Source organism: Mirounga leonina, unplaced genomic scaffold, assembly GCF_011800145.1.
Source record: "Mirounga leonina isolate KUSES-001 unplaced genomic scaffold, KU_Mleo_1.0 Mir_165, whole genome shotgun sequence".
Classification (NCBI taxonomy): Eukaryota; Metazoa; Chordata; class Mammalia; order Carnivora; family Phocidae; genus Mirounga; species Mirounga leonina.
In genome coordinates, this window is record NW_023270415.1 from 63,092,741 (window position 1) to 63,112,870 (window position 20,130).

Genomic DNA, 20,130 nt, shown 5'->3' on the forward strand with positions numbered 1-20,130 from the left:
TGGTTAAGACTAGTATTTCTTTGCCATGTACAAGCTGGAAAGAAGTTAATCCAAGGCTGAGATGTGTCTCTGTGGTCTCTGATCCCTATTTTGTATTTTCACTTTGCTCAGTTTCCATTGCCAAGGTCACTTGAAAGTCTAGGATGGCTGCTGGAACTTGAACAATGAGGTTTGCATTCCAGCCATCCATAAAGGAAGAAGGGAGGGAGAAGGGTACTATTACTACTTTAAAGATCCTTCCTGGAAGTTGCATACATTACTTCTGTTTATATCCCATTGGTCAGAGTATAACCACACATGGCCACACTTAGATACAAGGAAATCTAGGAAATGTTGTTTATTCTGAGTGACTATTATGGGTTGAATTGTGTCCCCCCCCAAAAAAAAGATACATTGAAATCCTAATCCTCAGTACTTGAGAAGGTGACCTTAAGGAAATAGAGTCTTGACAGAGGTAATCAAGTTAAGATGAAGTCATTAGGTTGAGCCCTAGTCCACAACTGGTGTCCTTATAAAAAGGAGAAATTTGGAAATAGGGACTAATATGCACAGAAGAAAGACAGACTGAAGACACACTTGGAGAAAATGTCCATGGGCCTGGAGGATGCATCTATAAGCCAGTGAATGCCAATGATTGCCAGCAACCACCAGAAGCTAGAAGATGCAAGGAAGGATTTCCTCTGGGGCCATCAGAGAGAACGTGGCTTTGCTGATACCTTAATTTCATACTTCGAGACTCCAGAGACAATGAATTTCTGTTGTTTGAAGTCATCCTGTTCTTGGTATTTGTTATGGTAGCCCTAAAAAACTAGTACAGTTGCCACGTGTCCAGGAAAAAAATAGAAGTTCTATTAATAAAGAGGGAGAAGACAGTGGATACCGGGAGACAACTCATAGTTTCTGTCACTGACCATAAAAAGCTGTACAAACATCCTTCAAGAAATATTTACTGATCACCTACTGCATACGGTGCCCTGTGGGGATCCAGTGGTGAGCAAAGCCAGCGAGGCCCCTGCCCTCAGGGAGCTTTGGGTCTAGTGATAAGGGAGATATTAATTATTCACACAAATACTTAATTATAAACTGTGATGTGTGGGTCTGGTAGGAAGATTACCGGATGCAAGACTTGGAGTCTCAGATACAAATTTTTGTAGGTTTGCACATTTCATTCATTTTCAGAATTCCACGATGAACACTATAAAGTCATGTGCTGAGTCTGCCAGTTTGCCGTTAGCATCAGTCTCTTAATTCCACCCACTACTGTTCTTCTGCCAGATTAAATGAAATGTTGTTGGTATTATAGTTACAGCTTATGGTTCTCAAGGGAGAGCCTGTGAGAGAAAGCAAAATGATGGAGAATGAAACAGGAAAACATCCGTTTGGCAGAGGGTCGTGTCACTGAAGCAGGAATTATGGATGTTGAGTTGATTGAATGCTTTGTTTTTCACATTCCTCCTCCTCCTCCAGTCTCTTCCACCTCAGTAAATATCATTACCATCCAACCAGTTGCTTGGGCCAGAAACCTAGAAGTCATGCTTGTTTTTCTCTTCTTCTTCCAATTCAAGACACTTCCAAAATGTATCTCGAATGCATCTGTTTGTCTTCATTTCCCCAACTCCGAACGCCTGTCATCTCTCACCAGGACTACTGTGGCCCTAATTGGTCTTACATGTGACCTTGCAGCCTTATCATCTGTTCCCCATTTAGCCACCAAAGGAAATCTGGTTCTGCCACTCTCTCACTTGAGATTCTTCATTGTGTCCACGTTGCTTTTAACATGAAATCTAAAAGTCTTACTGTGGCCTACGCAGTCCCACATGATCTGACCCCCACCCGTCTTTCAACTCTTACCTCCTGGCCACTCTCCTCCTTGCTCCCCTCCATCATCACCTTTTAGTTCCTCAAACCAGTGATTGCTTTCTCTCCGTAGGCCTTTTGCACTTGCCATTCCTTCCTCCTAGAATTCTCTTCTCATGGCTTGTCACGGGATCCCCCCTTATCTTTTACACCTCACCTTACATGTCTCTTCCTCTTTAATGAGGATGGAAAGTCTTCATAGCATTTTCACACCCACATCTCACTGACTGGAATTGTGTTGCATGGTCATTTCTGAGGCTGCTGAGGATTTGAATATTTCATTCTTCAACTTTTATAGGGCAAGAGAAAGAGAGGTTGGGCTGAAGTAGGGTGAGTGAAGCCTGCAGTATCTGCCTGAGCTCCTCATTTTTCTCTTTCCTCCCTCCCTACTTATTTTCTTCACAGATATGTATTTGTCTTCTAAACCTGCTCTAGGACACATGCTCTATGAACGCAGGGATAGCATCTAATTCTTTTTCTACTACATTCCCAATAAATGTTTGTTAAGTCAACAAATTAATTTCTGTGGCCAGGGAGGGTGGAAACTCTGATCTAGACACTGTCTCTGCTTTACTAAAATAAAAAGGCTTGTTAAAATGGCAGGTAGCCAGTGGGATTTCATTCTAGCACTTGCCACACCACGTGACCCTTAACAGGTGCTCAGAATTTTTTTTAGAAATCTCAGTCATTTGGATTCCATTTATTCAAGTCTTACTATTTCTAAGATATTAAATAAATCCTTGGAAGTTGATTCCCAAAGCCCCGTCATTATATTCTTAGGTAGAAGGACAAATATAATATGTACTACAGACTAGCCGCAACAAGATAATTCATCTGAAAATCCCTAGCATCTTGCCTGGCACAAAGTTGACACTAATTTTTATTTTTTAAAAGAATTTGAGCATGTCAGGTGATGTCTAGACAATACATTATTTCAGAGGCAGACAGCACTGAACATATTTGCATAAGAAGATATACTTTCCATTTGGGGGCACATGTCCCACCCTTTGAATAGATTTCATGGAGAACAAGTGAAAACAGTCCTAAGATAAATTAAAGCAGTATTTGTTAGGCATGCTAGGCACCGTGCTAGGTGCATTATCTCTATTCTTTCATTTATGATCACCTCTGTCTTGGGACGGAGTATTATCTCCCTTTTTATAACTGGAAAAAAATGAGGTTTGGGGGGTTTAAGAATTTTGCCTGAGGATAAGACTTACATGTGAATTCAGATATGCCTGGATCTAGATCATATGCTTTGGAATCATTATTATTTGTGTGTGAAACTGGTTATATCAAGAGAAGATTGAAGCCAGAAATACCCTTAATAACACAGGGGTTTAGATGATGCTGGGACAGAAGCGTAATATTGCATTTGGGACCCCTCAGCATTGGTTCTTATTGTAGAGCTTTGTCCTCCAGTACCATGATACTGAGATGGCATTCTTGCAAAGTAAGAAATCCAAATCACGGGGCACCTGGGTGGCTCAGTTGGTTAAGTGTCTGCCTTCAGCTCAGGTCATGATCTCAGAGTCCTGGGATCGAGCCCCGCATCGGGCTCCCTGCTCTGCAGGAAGCCTGCTTCTCCCTCTGCCCCTCACCCTGCTTGTGTTCCCTCTCTCACTCTCTCTCTCTGTCAATTAAATAAATGAATAAAATCTTTAAAAAAAAAAAAAGAAATCCAAATCACTAAAATGTTTAAAAGTGAAAGGGCTGAGTTTTGGGAACTAGAAAAAATACAGCCTTCTTTCTCAACTTTCTGTATCCCAAGGATTTGAGCAGCCCAAATCTGTTGATCTTTAAGATATTAGTATGATACCCAGCATTTGAACGGGGCTTCTGAATGAATATGTTCTGTTGGCAGGAAGCCCAGAAGCATGCACCCTGGTGTCTCATGATAGCAAGTATGGATCCGGATGATGTGATTGTAGAGAGCCTTAAGCAAAGTCTGTACCGAACATCATTAGACACCTTGTTCCACTCAGGGCTTTCGTATCTGGTTTTTCATTCTTCTGTGTTTTGTCTGACACTGGTTTAAGTGCTTGTTCTGGATGAGTCCCATATTTTAGAGTCATCTCTCTCTGCCCTAAGACTTTATTTTCTGCCCCATCTGTCTTCCAGCCCCCATGCAAATCCATATTCCTTCCACCAGTCCCACTGTGGAACCAGAGGGCAGGATCTGCAGAACCTCTGGGCTGGGCAGAGACCCAACGATGCTCTGTCCCCAGGACCTCTCTAGGCCAGTGCCTCAAGTCAAACTGGTTTGACTTCTGGGAGGGGACGAAAGCCATTGTGATTATGTGATTAATGCTTGTTGATTCACCTTTTATTCTTGGCTCTTATCCACGATTTTCATTGAGTTTCTTTATAGATGAAATGTGTTTGAAATTCAGCATTGTATAAATGTCTGTTGAATTTCCAACAGCAGTAGTATTATTTTCTCTATCAATAATCAGAAACTTAAAGCTAGAAAGATTCTGCTGATTCTTAACATTATCTTGGGGTCACATGCCTCTTTGAGAGTTCATTGACAGCTATGGACCCTCTTCCCAGAAAAAAAAGAAAAGATGAGAGAGAGAAAGAGAGAGACAAAGACAGAGAGAGAGAGATTTGCACACAGTCTAGTATTGTTCATGGATTGTCTAAAACTTATTCATGGACCCTAGGATAAGAATCTCCCAGTCTAACCTTCCCATATTATGGGTAATGAAAATAAGGCCCACCTAAGTGGTTAAGTGAGAAAACCAGAACTAGGATCTGATCGTGCTGATAAATGTGTGATGGATCAACTTCAATGCTTGGCCCATGGACACCCAATTTAGACTATTCCCATCCCTCCTGCACCCCACCCCTACCATCGTGGTCATTTTAGTAACTAATATGATTTGGGCTGTTTGAGTTTATATTATGGTCAACTATTTTTAATAATTATTATTATAATAACAGTGCCTTGCTTTTGTAACACATGTGTTGGAGACTCACATTTTTCATTGTATTCTCACAACTCCCTGAAATAGAAGTGAGTACGTATTATAAACTCCATTTTACATGTAAGAAAATTAAGACCCAAGCAAGTTGTTTAGGGCCAAGTGAGAAGTGAATTGCAGCTCTTTGTGTGCCATGAATTCCATTTTGGGGAACTGGGCTTGCATATGATCCTCTTGTTTAGAACAAGTGTAAGCAAGAGCACAAAGATCTTGAATTAATGCCCAGATCAGTGTTTCTCCAGCCTCACTGTACATCAGAATCACCTGGGAAACTCCTCAAACATATCCAAAGATACGGACACAGTTGGTCTGGGGGGAGGCCCAGATATGGGCGCTTTTTGGAAATGACTTAAATGTGTAGCAGCCAAAAGGGAGAACTATCATCCAGACTTCACAAAAGATGGATATAATGCTGCATAATCCCATCATGTGGTTGGATAAGGGACTGCCCTGATTTTCATGCCTGAAATTCAAAGGGAAGACCACGTTCCATAGTCTGTTTTGAAATGCCCTGCGAAGGCATTTGGAGGGTGTACTTGGGGTCTTGAGGTATTGCCTTGCAGCGTATCAGTGACAAGCACATTTGGAAATGCATTAGCTCCACTTGATATCAAAATTTGCCCGAAGCAAAACAAGCCAGGAAGTGGCCCGTAAACCTCAATAACACTGTTAGCGAGCAGTTATTCCTCATGCTGACTTCTTGGCTGCTGTGAATTATGACAGTGGGGCCGTGTGTAGGTCAAGAAACCCAGCTTCCCCCAACCGCCGGCGTAAAACACAGCTCTTGTTGCACGTCCGATACTTTGGGATGGAATTTCAGGATGGGGTTTCAGCCCCATTTGATGGTGAGGATGCCAGTTAACAGCTTGTACCCTGGGAAAATTGCACTGTGTCTTGTTCTTTTTGAGCAGCAGAGGCTTTTTAGGAGAAAAGGAAAATAGGCTGCATACCATCCCAAGGAAAGTTTAATGCTAGTGGAGGTCAATTGCTTTTTTTTTTTTTTAATTTTTTTTTATTCTTATGTTAATCCCCATACATTACATCATTAGTTTTAGATGAAGTGTTCCATGATTCATTGTTTGTGCATAACACCCAGTGCTCCATGCAGAATGTGCCCTCCTCAATACCCACCACCAGGCTAACCCATCCTCGCACCCCCCTCCCCTCTAGAACCCTGTTTGTTTTTCAGAGTCCATCGTCTCTCATGGTTCGTCTACCCCTCCGATTTCCCCCGCTTCATTCTCAATTGCTTTTTAATTCAAATATACTTTGGGTTTAGTTTTACAGGATGGATGTTCCTCTGCTGCGGAGAAAATGTTTACCTTTCCCCCCCCTCTCTTTATACCTAGACCTGAATAGCCACCCAGATTTGGCCAAAGTTTGTGCTAACCGATGAAAAGTTCATGAAGCAAGGTGTAATGGGGCTCTCTTGCTGGGCTGGGGAAAGCCAGAAATCTGCAGAGGGAGGGCCCCCAGAGCCCCTCGGCACCTCAAAGGAAAAACTGCCTTTGTCATGGCTACGTGTGACCAGCTGTGTTACCACAGTGGGACCATGGCGTACCCTAACTGAACTGTGTTCCAGGCAGGGTAGCCACCTGCACGTACCCACAGCTGGGGTTGATGAGGTCCAATTCCACCTCACAGAGCCGGAGTAATCAGGACCAAGCACACACCCTATCTTTGTAGGCCCAGCAGTGGCATGACTGTGTCCTACCTTAGCTAGGTCAGAGGGGGCAGAGTACCAAGGGGTCCCCATGTCTGTGTACTCTGGTATCCTGGGCTACAGGCCTATGTGTGGAACACAACTTAGGTGTCTCACACTCTGTGGAGAGTCTGAAGTCATTCTTGTCAGGAGCTTCTGATCTTGTAGAGGTAGGATCTATACAGAGAAACAGCTGGGAAAAAAATACGTTTTCCATATGTATTTCCTTAGCACACACCTCAGTTGTTTATGGTTCCCAAACCTCTATTTCTCATTGGGTGACCTGAAGTTTCACTTCTAAAGGTTCTGGAATGGGACTGTAAGGGAAGCTGGTGAAGAAATCTCTGGAAGGCGATGACCTCATTAGCAGGTGGGAGTCCTGACACCACAATTGGTCAGAGGGCTATCAGTCAGGGAGAAGACCTGGATATGGAACAGCACAGAACGGACAGGCTAGAACTCCTCCAAACACCTCTGTGTCAGCCTCTAGCTGTATTTAACCATGGCAGCCATGAGTGATGTTTGCTGCCTTACTTCTGCTTCCCAGATATTATGCAAATTTCTCCCTGTGGCCACTTAAACCTGGAAGTACACTGGAAAGGGAATCTGGGCAATGTAGTTCTCGCTTGGCCAAGTTGACAACACAGAGCTCCACCTCTTATTTATTATATTCGTGCTCTTCCTAATATCAAGCCCACAAAATATCCTCACTACAAGTATGAGGAAGAGTTGGGGACATTGAATATGAGATCCATCCAGTAAAGGAGGGGAGAGGATGAAGGGGATGACCTCAAGGAATTGTACCCAGTTCTTGCTACTGTATGTGGAATTGTATTATATACAACCAGAGTGAGGGTGCTTCTACCATTGTCTCTGTAAGCAAAAACTATCTCTTTGTTCCCTCTGGCTCCTTGGGGTAGGGACCCAAGACAGATGAAGTATTTAAAATAGGAATCCCGTGTTTTATTTGGTTTGTTTTTTATTTAAATTCAATTAGCCAACATATAGTACATCATTAGTTTCAGATGTAGTGTTTGATGATTCATCAGTTGAGTCCCATCTTTGGTCTTTTCTTTCCAGACTTAAAAAACAAAAAACAAATACCTCATTCTAGCAAACTCTGGTTTTGTACACAACATGACTCAGTTCAGGTACTTTATGAAAGACGGAAGCAATATGACCAAACAGTCAGTTTGGGACACTTTCCTGGATCACTTTTGAGTGCCCAGAAGGGAAGTCCATTTTCCAGGGTTAACCACCTATAAATTAATCACTTTCTTGCATAAAGACTTAGCAAAGGTGTTTGGTCCAGGCTCAGAATCCAGTGGGTTAGCATTCAAGTAAACATGCACAGGTGTGGGAGCTGGCCTAAGAGGGTAGACCACTTAATAAAATGTAATGTCTGGTATGTTCTTTAGGGATAAGAGGAAGAAGGAACCCGTTTTTGTTGGGTGTCATGCTGAGCACAGTGACAGTTGCTCAATATGTATCATCTCTCTAATCTTTGTCACAGCCCTATAACCTGGATATTAGCTCTATTTTATAGTTGAGACTGACAGAGTTTGAGTCATAGCCTCTGGTTGTGCAAGTAAATGGCAGAGGCAAAAGCCAAACTAGCCCAGGTCTGTCTGATTCCAGAACCCTTGGTCTTTCCATTATATCATGGTACCCTTCTAATGTGTTGTAATTATTTTACTTTTCTGGTCCTCAGTTTCTCCACCTGGCTAATCTTGGCAAAGTCTGTTACCAACTCTGCCAGGGATTAGGTGTTTCCCTAGGAATGGAGATATTGGACAGAACCCCAATCTTCAAATCCATACAGTTCTCTGGGACTGGTGTGCAAGGCTCCTAAAGATGTTATGATCCAGAATATAACACACAGGCCACGTTTACTGTTTATTGCTAGACCGTGGGAGGTGGGAGTGGGGTGGGGTTTACTCCCAATCTTTATCCAAGTCAGCATGGAACCTCCCTAGATCCTTCAGCACAAGCTCCTAAACTGAGATGGTCCTGAGGAGGCTGATTGGCAGCCCCGTCCTTGCCGCACAGATTGGTTGGTCCCAAATATAGCCCCAGGGACTGGTAAAATAAGGAAGAGTTTCTGGAGCAGAAACCAGAGGCATAGTTTCCTCCCCTGGGGGTACTCAGCTCCCATCAGCCGTGACAAAGAATGTCTAAGGTTACTTAGTCCAGATAACACACTCAAAAAGAGCGTGCTCCATCTTAGACCTATTTATAACCCTTTTACTTTTCTCACCAAAATACTACCAACTACCTGGTAACCTGGGCTATCTCTGCAAATACACACACACACACACACACATACACACACACACCATTTTGTTCTTAGCACCACCTTGGGGGTAGAATAAAAAGAATGAGACTTTAGTTCGCTCTTAAAAGTTAGATAATATCACCAACACACTAGAGGTCACCCCTTATGAGTGAAATAATATATGAAAAATACACTGCATTTGTGGAAACAAAGTTATAATGTAATTATTTACCTGACAAATAACCTTAATGTGTACTGCATCTTGTTTAGTAATCTTTTAAATTTTTTAGTATATTCATTTTGCTTTTTAGCATAATCCAGAAAAAAAACATAATTTCTGGGTGTTAAGTGCCTAACAATAAAAAGCATGCTAAGGGCAAACAGCTAATTGGGTAAAAGGTTTCTTTGGAGGAAAGAATTTCGGGTCAGGGAGGAAATCTGACCTAATGGAGCCTCTTTTCTTTTAGCCGTGAGCTCCCGTGGGAGTTAAAAACATGCATTGAAAGTGTGTGTCTCCTGCTTCTGGAAGCCCCAGTTTGCAATTCCACGGAATTCTAAGGAACTTTCTGTATCCACAGTGTAAGCCAATTTTGTAAGGGCGGCAGGTAGGAGTGATAATTTGCATATCCCCTACGGTACAAAGGCTCCCAGATGACAGATTCCTTTCCTTCAGTAGTAAAGGAAGTCCACGGAATCTTGTGGTTCTATTGTGTATATGTTGCTTCTCTTCAGTGCCTGAACACTTCTTATAACCTTGGGGAACTACCAGGTCAAGAGTGTGCTGTCTGTCCTTAGCACAAGCAGATCTTGGAAGTGGTCCCAGTGCAATCAAGAGCAGCATGTGGGAAAGAGCTATGAACCACCAGGGCAGGCCACAAATCCTCCATCTATCCTCATCCCCATCTCCAGAGGGAACCCCCTGGAAGGCAAGTTTTCATCCTAACTTTGGGAATCTAAGTTTAGTGGATCCTATATCTCCCCCTCCTTGAAGTACATCACAGTCCCCCTTGACCGACCCCTCCCCTTCAAACTGAGCAAACTGGATCTGAAGCAGACCTTCGGTCGATTTGGGCTGGAAGGGGGCAGATTCTGTTTGAAACCAGCAGGCACTTGGAATCTTTCAATTTGAAACAAAAATTCTTTAGTGTTGCTTTTTGTTGTTGTTTTATTGGAAAATTCACCCTTAACGTATCCTTGACTTTCCTTCAAGGCTGATTGCATAGTCTGTTCTTTGGGGCCATCACAGAGCCATCCATATAGCATGCTGAAAGTGCATAAAGCTTAGAGGAAAGCTAATTCTCTGGAGAGAGAATCCTGTGTTTGTCCAAGAACTGGATCTCTGCCTTCTCCCACACCACTCACTCTCCAGCCAGTTACATATTTGGTGGAGAGATTTATGGGACTAAACATACAGCTACAAATCTTTTCTTTTTTTTTCCCCCAAGAACAATGTTCTGCTGTCAAGGCTATTATGCACTAAATACAGACACACAACTTACTTACTATACAGCAGTGTCTGAAACTCCTAAGTGTCATCCTTGCTGAATGTGAATGCTTTTGTAAACATAAAGCATTCTATAGATGTAAGAAATTCATTCTATAGGAGTAACTAGCACATCTTGACTCAGCTTACATTAGTTCTGCAGCAACTTTGTTAAAGTGAGTATTCTACAGACAAGACCACTGATTCCTTAAGGAATTCCATACTCAATTTACTTTAAAATTATGCTGATTGTTTACAGTGGTTTCTGGATTCTTTATCCTTGTGAGATTCTCTTAGCTTAGGAAAAGCTCTCTTATCACCCTGGATTGATTTTTATTGTATTTTTCATATTTGATCTCAATAAATAATACCAACTCAGTATCAATTTCCATCTCCCAAACCAGAACCCAAAGTAGCTTTCCTGGGTATGCACCATGCAATTGTTGGTTTGTCTTCCTTTCAACAGTCTGCATTCATGGGGCTGTTTGCAGGGAGAGATTGTGTGGGAAGAGGAATAGAAGAGAAAAACCAATATTTATTTAATGTTTCACTGATATTAAACACTGGGGTTAGTACTTAATCAGATTTGATCCTCATAATGAATATGACCTCCATTTTGCAGATGAGTAAAGCATAACTCAGGGAATTTGTAACTTGCCCAAAGTCCCATTACTGGTAAATTATAAAGGTAAGAATTAAAACAATTTTATTGCACTATATAGAAAATGTAAAAATTATTTAGGCACATCGCAGTTTATTACAAAATGAGCTACTAGTGAAACTACTACCCAAGAATTCTAAGATCACAGGTTAGTTGCCTACTTTTGAAATTTATATCAATTAGGGATGCCTGGGTGGCTCAGTCATTAAGCGTCTGCCTTCGGCTCAGGTCATGATCCCAGGGTCCTGGGATCAAGCCCCGCATCGGGCTCCCTGCTTGCTGGGAAGCCTGCTTCTCCCGCTCCCACTCCCCCTGATTGTATTCCCTCTCTCGCGGTGTCTCTCTCTGTCAAATAAATAAAATCTTTAAAAAAATTTAAAAAAAGAAATTCATATCAGTTAATCATATTATAATCATAGTATTGAAACTTTATCTCTTGGTCTGTCTTGCTGTTTTGTTATTTTGAGGGAAAGCCTGAAGCAGGCTTACCCTTGAATCCTTTCTCCTTCAAGAACACAAAGAACAAAAGAGAGAAAAGCCAGAGTGGCTTTACATGAGTGCAGTCATTTCGGGGATGTGAGTGTCTTGGTGAATACACATTCCCATGGCAGTAAGAAGACACTTATGTAATCATAGGTGTAGTGTTTCTTTCCAACCTCACTCCCGCTTTGGATAACAATTGAATGATTGTGATGGAATCCTAGCCATACAAGGATGAATGTGCAATTGCGCAATCCCATGGGCACTCAATCCATCTGTAGGGTTATCTAGCGTCTGCCAGGACTGGCACAGGAGAGGAATTAGAGGTAAGATTATTTAGTTGGTTTGGCTCCTTATCAGGAGGAAAGCTGGACTTCAGCCTAGGTATTCATCCCAACCTGATCACACCCTGAAATGTGCTGAGTTCTACCCCTGTCTTCCCATTAACTCTTACCAGACCTACAATGGTTTTTAGGACTTTTCTCCATTACCTTCTTGCTCAGAAATCACTTACCTATGACTTATGAAGTGTTGTTCTTCCTTCTCATTAAGGATGACGTCCTCCATATCCCTTTTTATAAAGTCAAGGTACTAGCGTTCTTGGAGGAAATGAGCTTAGAGCAGCTACATGAACTCATGATTGATCTCTTCTCTGTGAAACAGGAAATGAGAGAATTGCAATAAAATCTTTGAAAACAGATATGATAGAGGTATTTATAAGCAGAAGAAAAGCATCACACCCTCACTTAAATTCTCATTTCCACCTGCGGGTAGAAGGTAATATGTACCTAAGGTAGATCTATTCAGAGGTTGTCAACATGTTCTGTATATTTGTATGTGTCTCCTTTTTAATATAGAAGAGAAAAAAAAATATCTCCCAGGCTGTGTGCTTCCTGTGGTTACCTGTAATGTGTGTTTATTTGCAGAACATAGTGTACCATAGATGCTAATTCCAAGTCCATTGTAACTGAATACGTTACACAGTTCTACCTGCGTTTTCCAGATCATTTTGCACATTTTTAGTAACAGGACATTGGAACTGCAGGAACCACAACAGTTGTGAGGACCACTTAGGGAGAGATGACGTTTTTACTAACAGCCTGACTCCAAAAATACTACCTTGAATATAAGCATGATAAATGTTTGGAAAGCTTTTTTTCCTCATCATTCAAGAAAAAAAAATCGAAATAAATACCTAAGTTCATATATTGTTCAGGACTTTAAATGGCACAAAAAGCAATCCAATATTAACTGAGTAAAAACCTTCTTATGAAGTTGGAAGATCCTAAACATCAACATCACAAGATATCTGAGTGGACTTAGACTGTTTAATTAATAGTTAAAGCAAAGAGAAGAGACATGTGTCTTCTACTATTCTCTGCATTCCTCAAACTTGCATATATACATTGTACTTCACAAATGTGTATTTATGTGGGGCTGTGGAGTCATATGGAGTTCAAATTCCAGATGTGACACTTAGTTGTGTGACCTTTAGCAAAGAACTTAACCTCTCTGAGACTCAGTTTGTTCATAAGCATTATACTGGTGATCATAGGTGGCCAGTGATAGAAACCAGCTACCATAAAAGAAAAAAATTTTTTTAAAGATTTATTTATTGGGGCACCTGGGTGGTTCAGTCAGTTAAGATCCGACTCTTGGCTTCAGCTCAGGTCATGATCTCAGGGTCCTGGGATTGAGCCCCATGTTGGGTTCCGTGCTCAGTGTGGAGTCTGCTTGAGATGCTCTCTTTTTTTAAAAGATGTATTTATTTTAGAGAGGGCGAGAGTATGAGTGGGAGGGGCAGAGAGAGAGAGAGAGAATCCCAAGCAGATTCCCCGCTGAGCACAAAGCCCGATGTGGGGCTCAATCTCACGATCCTGAGATCATGATCTGAGCCGAAATCAGGAATTGGACGCCTAACTGACTGAGCCACCCTGGTGCCCCCAAAATGACCTTTCTCTAAAATTAAGTGCAGTTCAAGTCACCACTCACCAAGGTTGATGACAAGTCCAATATAATATTGTTTTGATGCCCCATTGCCCATGCCCTTCCCCTTTGGGATTATAGGTCCCCCAGCCCCCATCCTGGGGTTTAGGCAGCCCAATAACATGGACTTTGACCACTGTGCTGCCCATGGTCCTTGTCCAGCTGGCCCTGATGGCTGCCCCTTTTCCACTCTTGAACTCTGGGGCATAGGTCCTGAGCAGAGGCCACTGAATGCTCATCCTCCCAATCACACAGCCCTTACCATTCCAGTTATGTAGTCTCCAAGAATCCCTGCAATCAGGAGGTCCATAAGACCCCATCTTTGAACCAATCCTGCAACCACCCTCTCCAGTCTACAGAGATCTATGCACTGCTGACATCAGCCCCCTTTTCCCTCCAGTTCTTCTTTTTAATAACAACTTTGTTGAGATATAATTCATATACTGTGTAAAGTATAGATCTCACTTATTTTTGGCATAGTCACAAAGTCATGCAACTATCCCCACAATCAATTTTAGAACATTTCACCACCCCTGAAAGAAACTCTATTTTTTTTTAAATAAAACAAATATTTTTTTTCCAAAGATTTTATTTATTTATTTATTTGAGAGAGAGAGAATGAGAGACAGAGAGCACGAGAGGGAAGAGGGTCAGAGGGAGAAGCAGACCCCCCGCTGAGCAGGGAGCCCGATGTGGGACTCGATCCCGGGACTCCAGGATCACGACCTGAGCCGAAGGCAGTCGCTTAACCAACTGAGCCACCCAGGCGCCCCTAAATAAAACAAATATTTTTGAGGATTACAAGTTGGTTACAGTTTGGGCTAGGAATTCTATACTTATTAGCAGTCACTATCGTACCTCCCCATGCCCCAGCCTTAGGAAACCACTAATCTACTTTCTGTCTCTATGGGTTCATCCATTCTGGACTTTTAATATAAAAGGACTTATACAATATATGGTCTGTTGTGACTGACTTCTTTCACTTAGCATAATGTTTTCAAGGTTCATCCATGTTGTAGCATGTAGTTGGTTCCATTTTATTGCTGAATGATATTCCATGATATGGATATATCAAATGTTATTTCTCTTTTCATCAGCCAATGGACATTTGGCATCCTTTAGTTCTTGAAGTACCACATCTCCCTCCCTTCAGCTCTTTTCCTCTGGTGGCCCCAGATTAGAGGTTATAGACTCCAATGTCTGTCTGCTAGGTGGCAGAGAAACAGGAACTGGTGTGAACCATGGCAAATGAGAGAACATCTACTAGGGGTAGCCCCTACTCAGCCATTGGCAAGTGGCCATTCTGACCTGGTGTTATTAGAGCTTTAGATTGTTCCAGAGAGGCCAGATCCTGGACTTTTTATGTTGAAATTTCCTACTTTTTAAGTGTTGGTCAATGAAAATAAACAAACCATTGTGAGAGAGACAATACAATTCTGGTTGAGACTAAATGCTAAATAAAGGTAATCCTGGTGATGCAAAGACACATCTCACCTTCAGGAGCTCATGAAGGGTTAGCTGGAATGTGAATCACTGCCTTCTCATCTTGCCACACAAAAAGGCTATTTGGCCCTTTGGAGGAAAGAAAGACCCGGGTCTAAAGTCAGCACTCTGGATCAGGAGGGAGTGGAATTTCTCTTATTCTTTGGCTCATGAGTATGCTGGAGCAGAAAAAACAAAGCACCATGAATGTTTCCTTTAAATTAGTGTTCAATTGCCCTGCAAATTACCTGTGGCCTTTTTCAGGATGGATTGTAACCTGCTAGTATGACTTTGATTATGACTCTGACTTCTGTCATGGTTGAGAACTGCTGATTCTGTACAAGATGTGCCCTGAATCCATGAGGACAGATTTATGGAAATGGGAAAGGAGAAACAGTGATGGTGTAGTCTCCTTATATACAAAGATGCCATAGGTTGGAAGTGGAAAATACTGAGGTTCATGGCAACAGCAAGTGTTCATTATGTAAATAACCACTTTGCTTACCATTGTCCACTGCCCATTTTGATTTGCATGTCACCACAGAGGAAGTGGCTATTTTTAAAGGGAAAGAAGTTCATAGAAACCAGCGGTGTAGTGCTTGACATGAGCAAAGAGGTTTTAAATTCATTATCTAATTTGAGCCCATAGGGATGAGCATTTTTACCTAACCCTGTTTTATAAATGGAGACATGGTAGAGAAGACATGACTTGATTAAGGTCATCACACAAGGGAGCCAAAGACTTAAATCCTTATTGAATTCCAAATCCCACATCTTTTCCAAATCCCAAATCTTTTCCATCTATAGCTGCCCTTCTAATACTTTCCAGTTTTGGTTTGAGGAATAGGTTATAGGTATTTTTACACTTAATAATACAGCATTTTATTGTGTTTATATATTTTATTTTTATATTTAAAATATATTTTATGTTTTAAATACTTATAATTCATATTATTTATATTATATCAATACAGTGTTTGATTTGATATAGTTGTTACCCACTCAGAAAATAAGAAAAGGAAATGGTGATTTTCAAAATGTTTTCATATTTTCCCACTCTTTGAGTCATCAGCACTAAATTAATTAATAATCAGGTGTGCATATTAATTACCGAGGCATTATAAAGAAATATGATGATAACAACAGATATGGGAGACATTAAATCAATCTCAACCAGACACTCTCCTTTCCTTTCCCTCTCTCAGTCTTCTCTTCCTTCTTCCCTTTTGTCTTCTTTTCTTTCCTCCTTTTTATTTTCTTATTTTCTTATTCAGTGAGGGGATAATTTATAAGAAGCAAGAAAGCCTTCAGACTCCATCAAAGTTTTGCTTTTTTTGCTTAATGCATTTATACATTCAATTCGTTCAACAGTGAATATTTATTGAGTTACTGCACTGGTTTCCTATTGCTGCTATAACAAATTGACACAAACTTGGCAGCTTCAAACAAAGAAAATGTATTGCCTTAGTTCTAGAGTCAGAAGTCTAAAGGTGTCAGCAGGTCCACATTCCCTCTGGGCTTTCAGAGGGGAGAATCCACTGCCTTTCCTTTTCCAGCTAATAGAGGCCACTTGCACTCCTTGGCTTCTGGCCCCTTTCTCTTTTCTCTCCAGTTTCTTGCTTCTGTTGTGACATCTAGTTCTGCCTTCGGCTTTCGAGTCTCCCTCTCGTAAGGACCCTCGAGGTTGGGCCCACCTAGATGACTCAGGATAATCTCCTAATGTTAAAATCAGCTGATTAGCAACCATTCCATCTGTAACCCTAACTCCCCATTGCCATGTAAACTAAATATTCAGAGGTTCCAGGGATGAGGACATAGACATTGTTAGGGATTAGGGATATTGTATCTACCATGTGCCAGGCACCGTACAGACTTATATTCTGTGGGATTCTGTTTTGCTAATTAGATGTACTTATCACTGACAGCTGGAGATCTGTGTGTCTTTCCATTTTTCTATTTGAGGGACATAAATCACTCATCTGTCCAATTGTCTGCCTCTTCAGACACACAGCAGATATATCAACTGTTAATTTGTATCAGCTAAATAAAAAAGTACCCAGCATCTGATGTCACCACTAACCTCAAGTGCAGTACCTTCCTTTGAGGCAGTAGCTGTGGGTCACTATCCAGCTCACTATGGTCTCTAATTGTTGAATGGTGCTTCCTTTTTTTTTTTTTAATTGTAATTCTCTCTCCTACCGCGGGTTAACTAATACTTAGTGTAAAAGCTAACCTTTGTTGGCCTGATCCACTTTCATAAGAATGAGAAATAGGGAAATGTGTGGAATTTAGCATCTCAATGGGGACACTTTGGCAAGTGAAAGGAAGCACTATAAATAATCATTCAGAAACAGCAGATGGCAAAGAGGGCTGTCTTGGGAACAGTGGGCCATAGGGTCTCCCTCAATATTGAGACCAAATGAGTAACAGCCATAAACACTGACTGTAAAAATATATTGAGTACTCCATTGGTTCAGAGCACTGCAGTAGAAGAAGCTTGATGTACTTCACTTCATTTAATTCTTACAACATCTTATAAGGTAGGTATTGTTGTTGTTATTATTATTATTTTATTATTAATCATCCCTAGTTTAGAGTTGAGGGAAGTGAAGCTCAGAAATTTAAATACCTAGCTCCAGCTAGTAAGTTGCTAAACCAGGATTTAATCCTAATTTTGTGAAACACCAAGCCAAATGCTTTTTCTATTATATTGCCTTCCAGAAAAAGTGTAAATTCTTGGAAATTGTTATCTTCAGCTGGGTGCAGTTGGGTATTTGAAGAGATGTTAGATGTTAGAGATATACAATGACTTCGTTAGAGGTCTATGGAAAAGCAGGAGCTGTAATAGATACTTTTTCTTTGTATTTCCTTTAGGTCTGTCAGTTTGTTGTCTCTGTAAATGGGCTCAATGTGCTGCATGTCGACTACCGGACTGTGAGCAATCTGATTCTGACGGGCCCTCGGACGATCGTCATGGAAGTCATGGAGGAGTTAGAGTGCTGAGCAGGTGGACATCCTGGCCCTTCAGTGGCCTAAGGATGATCAAAGCCAAGACAACACAAAGCAATGCAATGACAAGACTTCCATACACATGGATGCTTTTGGACGCACAAATCTTTTCTCCATACATACACATCTTGATTTGAGTTTCATAGACTGTTTGAATGTGGAAGAACCGGGTAGATCATCTTAAAAAAAAAACAACAAAAAAAAAACCCCCAAAAAAACAATTTACGTCAGTGTAGAAAAAAATTCAGAAATGGAATTTCCTTACAAAGTAGAATTGCCTTACTTGATTTCTGTTTGTAGTTCTCAGCCATTGTTTTTTTTTTAATCTTAGTTCACAGAAAGTTGTTGAAATGCTTCTCTGGCCAAAACAGCAACATGCTAAAATACCCCCATAGGAGTCAATAGAGTAGTTGTTACAGATTTTAGATTGTTCTCTTACCAAAAGGAATATGGAACTGTTTATGAAAGGATCTGGATTTCACCAAGCTTCAAATTAAAGCAACATCCAGAGGAATAATACCCATTAACTAGCATTTTGAAGAAGGTTCTAAAGCATTCAAGTGCTTAAAAGCTGTTGAAAAATGAATTTTTCTTAATTCCTGCCTTTAGTATCAACTTCTAACATATGTTTTCATTTATGGCGTTCGTTAGAAAACAAAAACCTTGTGATGATTATAGATGGGATAAATAGGGAGATACTACTTGTGATTATTTGCTCTGATTTCTCTTTCTGGGCCTAAATAATTTTTTCTTATCAATCAGCTACAGAAGCTTTCTAGATTTAATCCAGAATATGTTGAATGTCAAAACAGAGGAATTTGTGTATACACATATCACGCCTCTGGCAAGAGTTCACTTTGAAGTTGTCCCTTTGTAAGTGAAGGATTCTAGAGCTTGGCCCATATGTGATAAACTTGAAATTAAATTGCCTCGTTGGCCTGAATTTTTACTAGCTTTCTAGTGTAACATATTCTAAGGAATGACATGTCCTGCTTATTTGGCGGGATTATTTTTCACCAAAACATTGCCTTGTGTTGTCATTTTTCAACTCACTATATATATGCATGTTTCTTTTTTAGGTTTAGAAAAGAATGCATTTGGGGGCTTGGTGTATAGAGGAAATTCCTCAAAGTGCCAAATTAGGTAGTCAGGGAATGCCAAATTCTTAATTTCATATAATGCATTCTGAACAACCAGGTTACTTTCTTATCACGTATTAACAAAATGAAATACGAATGTTGTACCTCAGCCATTCTTTTCGTGATAGGTTATCATAATGTATTGGTACTGGTAAAATGGACATACCGTGCTAAAGATGTTACGTATATATGTTTCTGGTAATCCAACTTTTCTGATCTTAGCTTTAGTTAGAGAATAGGATTTTGAAGTAACGTAGAATGTCTAACATCAGTACCGTCGATCTACATTTGGGAACTAGCCGCGTTCTGTGTGTATGTGCGTTTATACTGTAGCCAGGCTTTGTGCTGCGGCACTTAATGTGTGTGATCTCTTTGAATATTCATCAAAACCCTCCAAGGGATACCTGGGTGGCTCAGTCAGTGAAGCGTCTGCCTTTGGCTCAGGTTCTGATTCCAGAGTCCTGGGATCGAGTCCCACATCCGGCTCCTTGTTCATCGGGGAACCTGCATCTCCCTCTACCTGCCGCTCCCCCTGCTTGTGCTCTCTCTCTCTCTGACAATAAATAAATACTTTTTTTAAAAAACCCTCTAAGAAGGGTATTATCACCCTCATTTCTCAGATGTGGAAACTAAGTCTAAGCAGACTTCAACATCCATGTTCACATAGCTGCAAGATCTGCTAAGATTCAAACATGGGTTTCTTTAATGCCAGAGCCCACGTTACCGCCCCTCCCCCAGCCTTTCCCCATTAAGGACCTACTGTTGCGGGCTTATTTTATACCCGGGGCTGTGCTAAAACTATACATCACTTATTCCTCCTGACCTGTGAGGTCAATATCACCATTATCTCCATTTGATAGCTGAGGAAGCTGAATCATATAGAGGTTAGTCATGTGCCCGAGGCCACACAACTAGCAAGTGGGAGACCTTATGAGTCGGCTCAAAAAGTGTTTATGACATTTTAAAAAGACGAGTCTTAAATGCTGCCTGTGCTCAGGTGTTCGTTAAGTGACAAAAGAAGGAGGACCACCTTTGACGATGGCATCTTCTTCTTGCCTGCCATCTGTAC

The 20,130-nt window shown here is 41.1% G+C and overlaps 1 protein-coding gene across 2 annotated transcripts in view; it reads left to right on the forward strand.

Annotated features, from left to right (window-relative positions):
- The window catches only part of DEPTOR (DEP domain containing MTOR interacting protein), a 123,362-nt gene extending 103,942 nt beyond the window's left edge, over positions 1-19,420 (forward strand). Inside the window, exon 10 of one of the 2 annotated variants that reach the window (XR_004680545.1) lies at positions 17,788-17,871. Coding sequence is in view for 1 of the 2 variants with exons in the window: in XM_035011831.1 (XP_034867722.1) it covers positions 17,788-17,916 (129 nt within the window). In the remaining variant the exon portion in view is untranslated. Of the gene's footprint in view, positions 1-17,787 lie in introns of both variants that reach the window. The other variant, XM_035011831.1, reaches the window with a different exon arrangement.
- Positions 19,421-20,130: the final 710 nt, after the last annotated feature.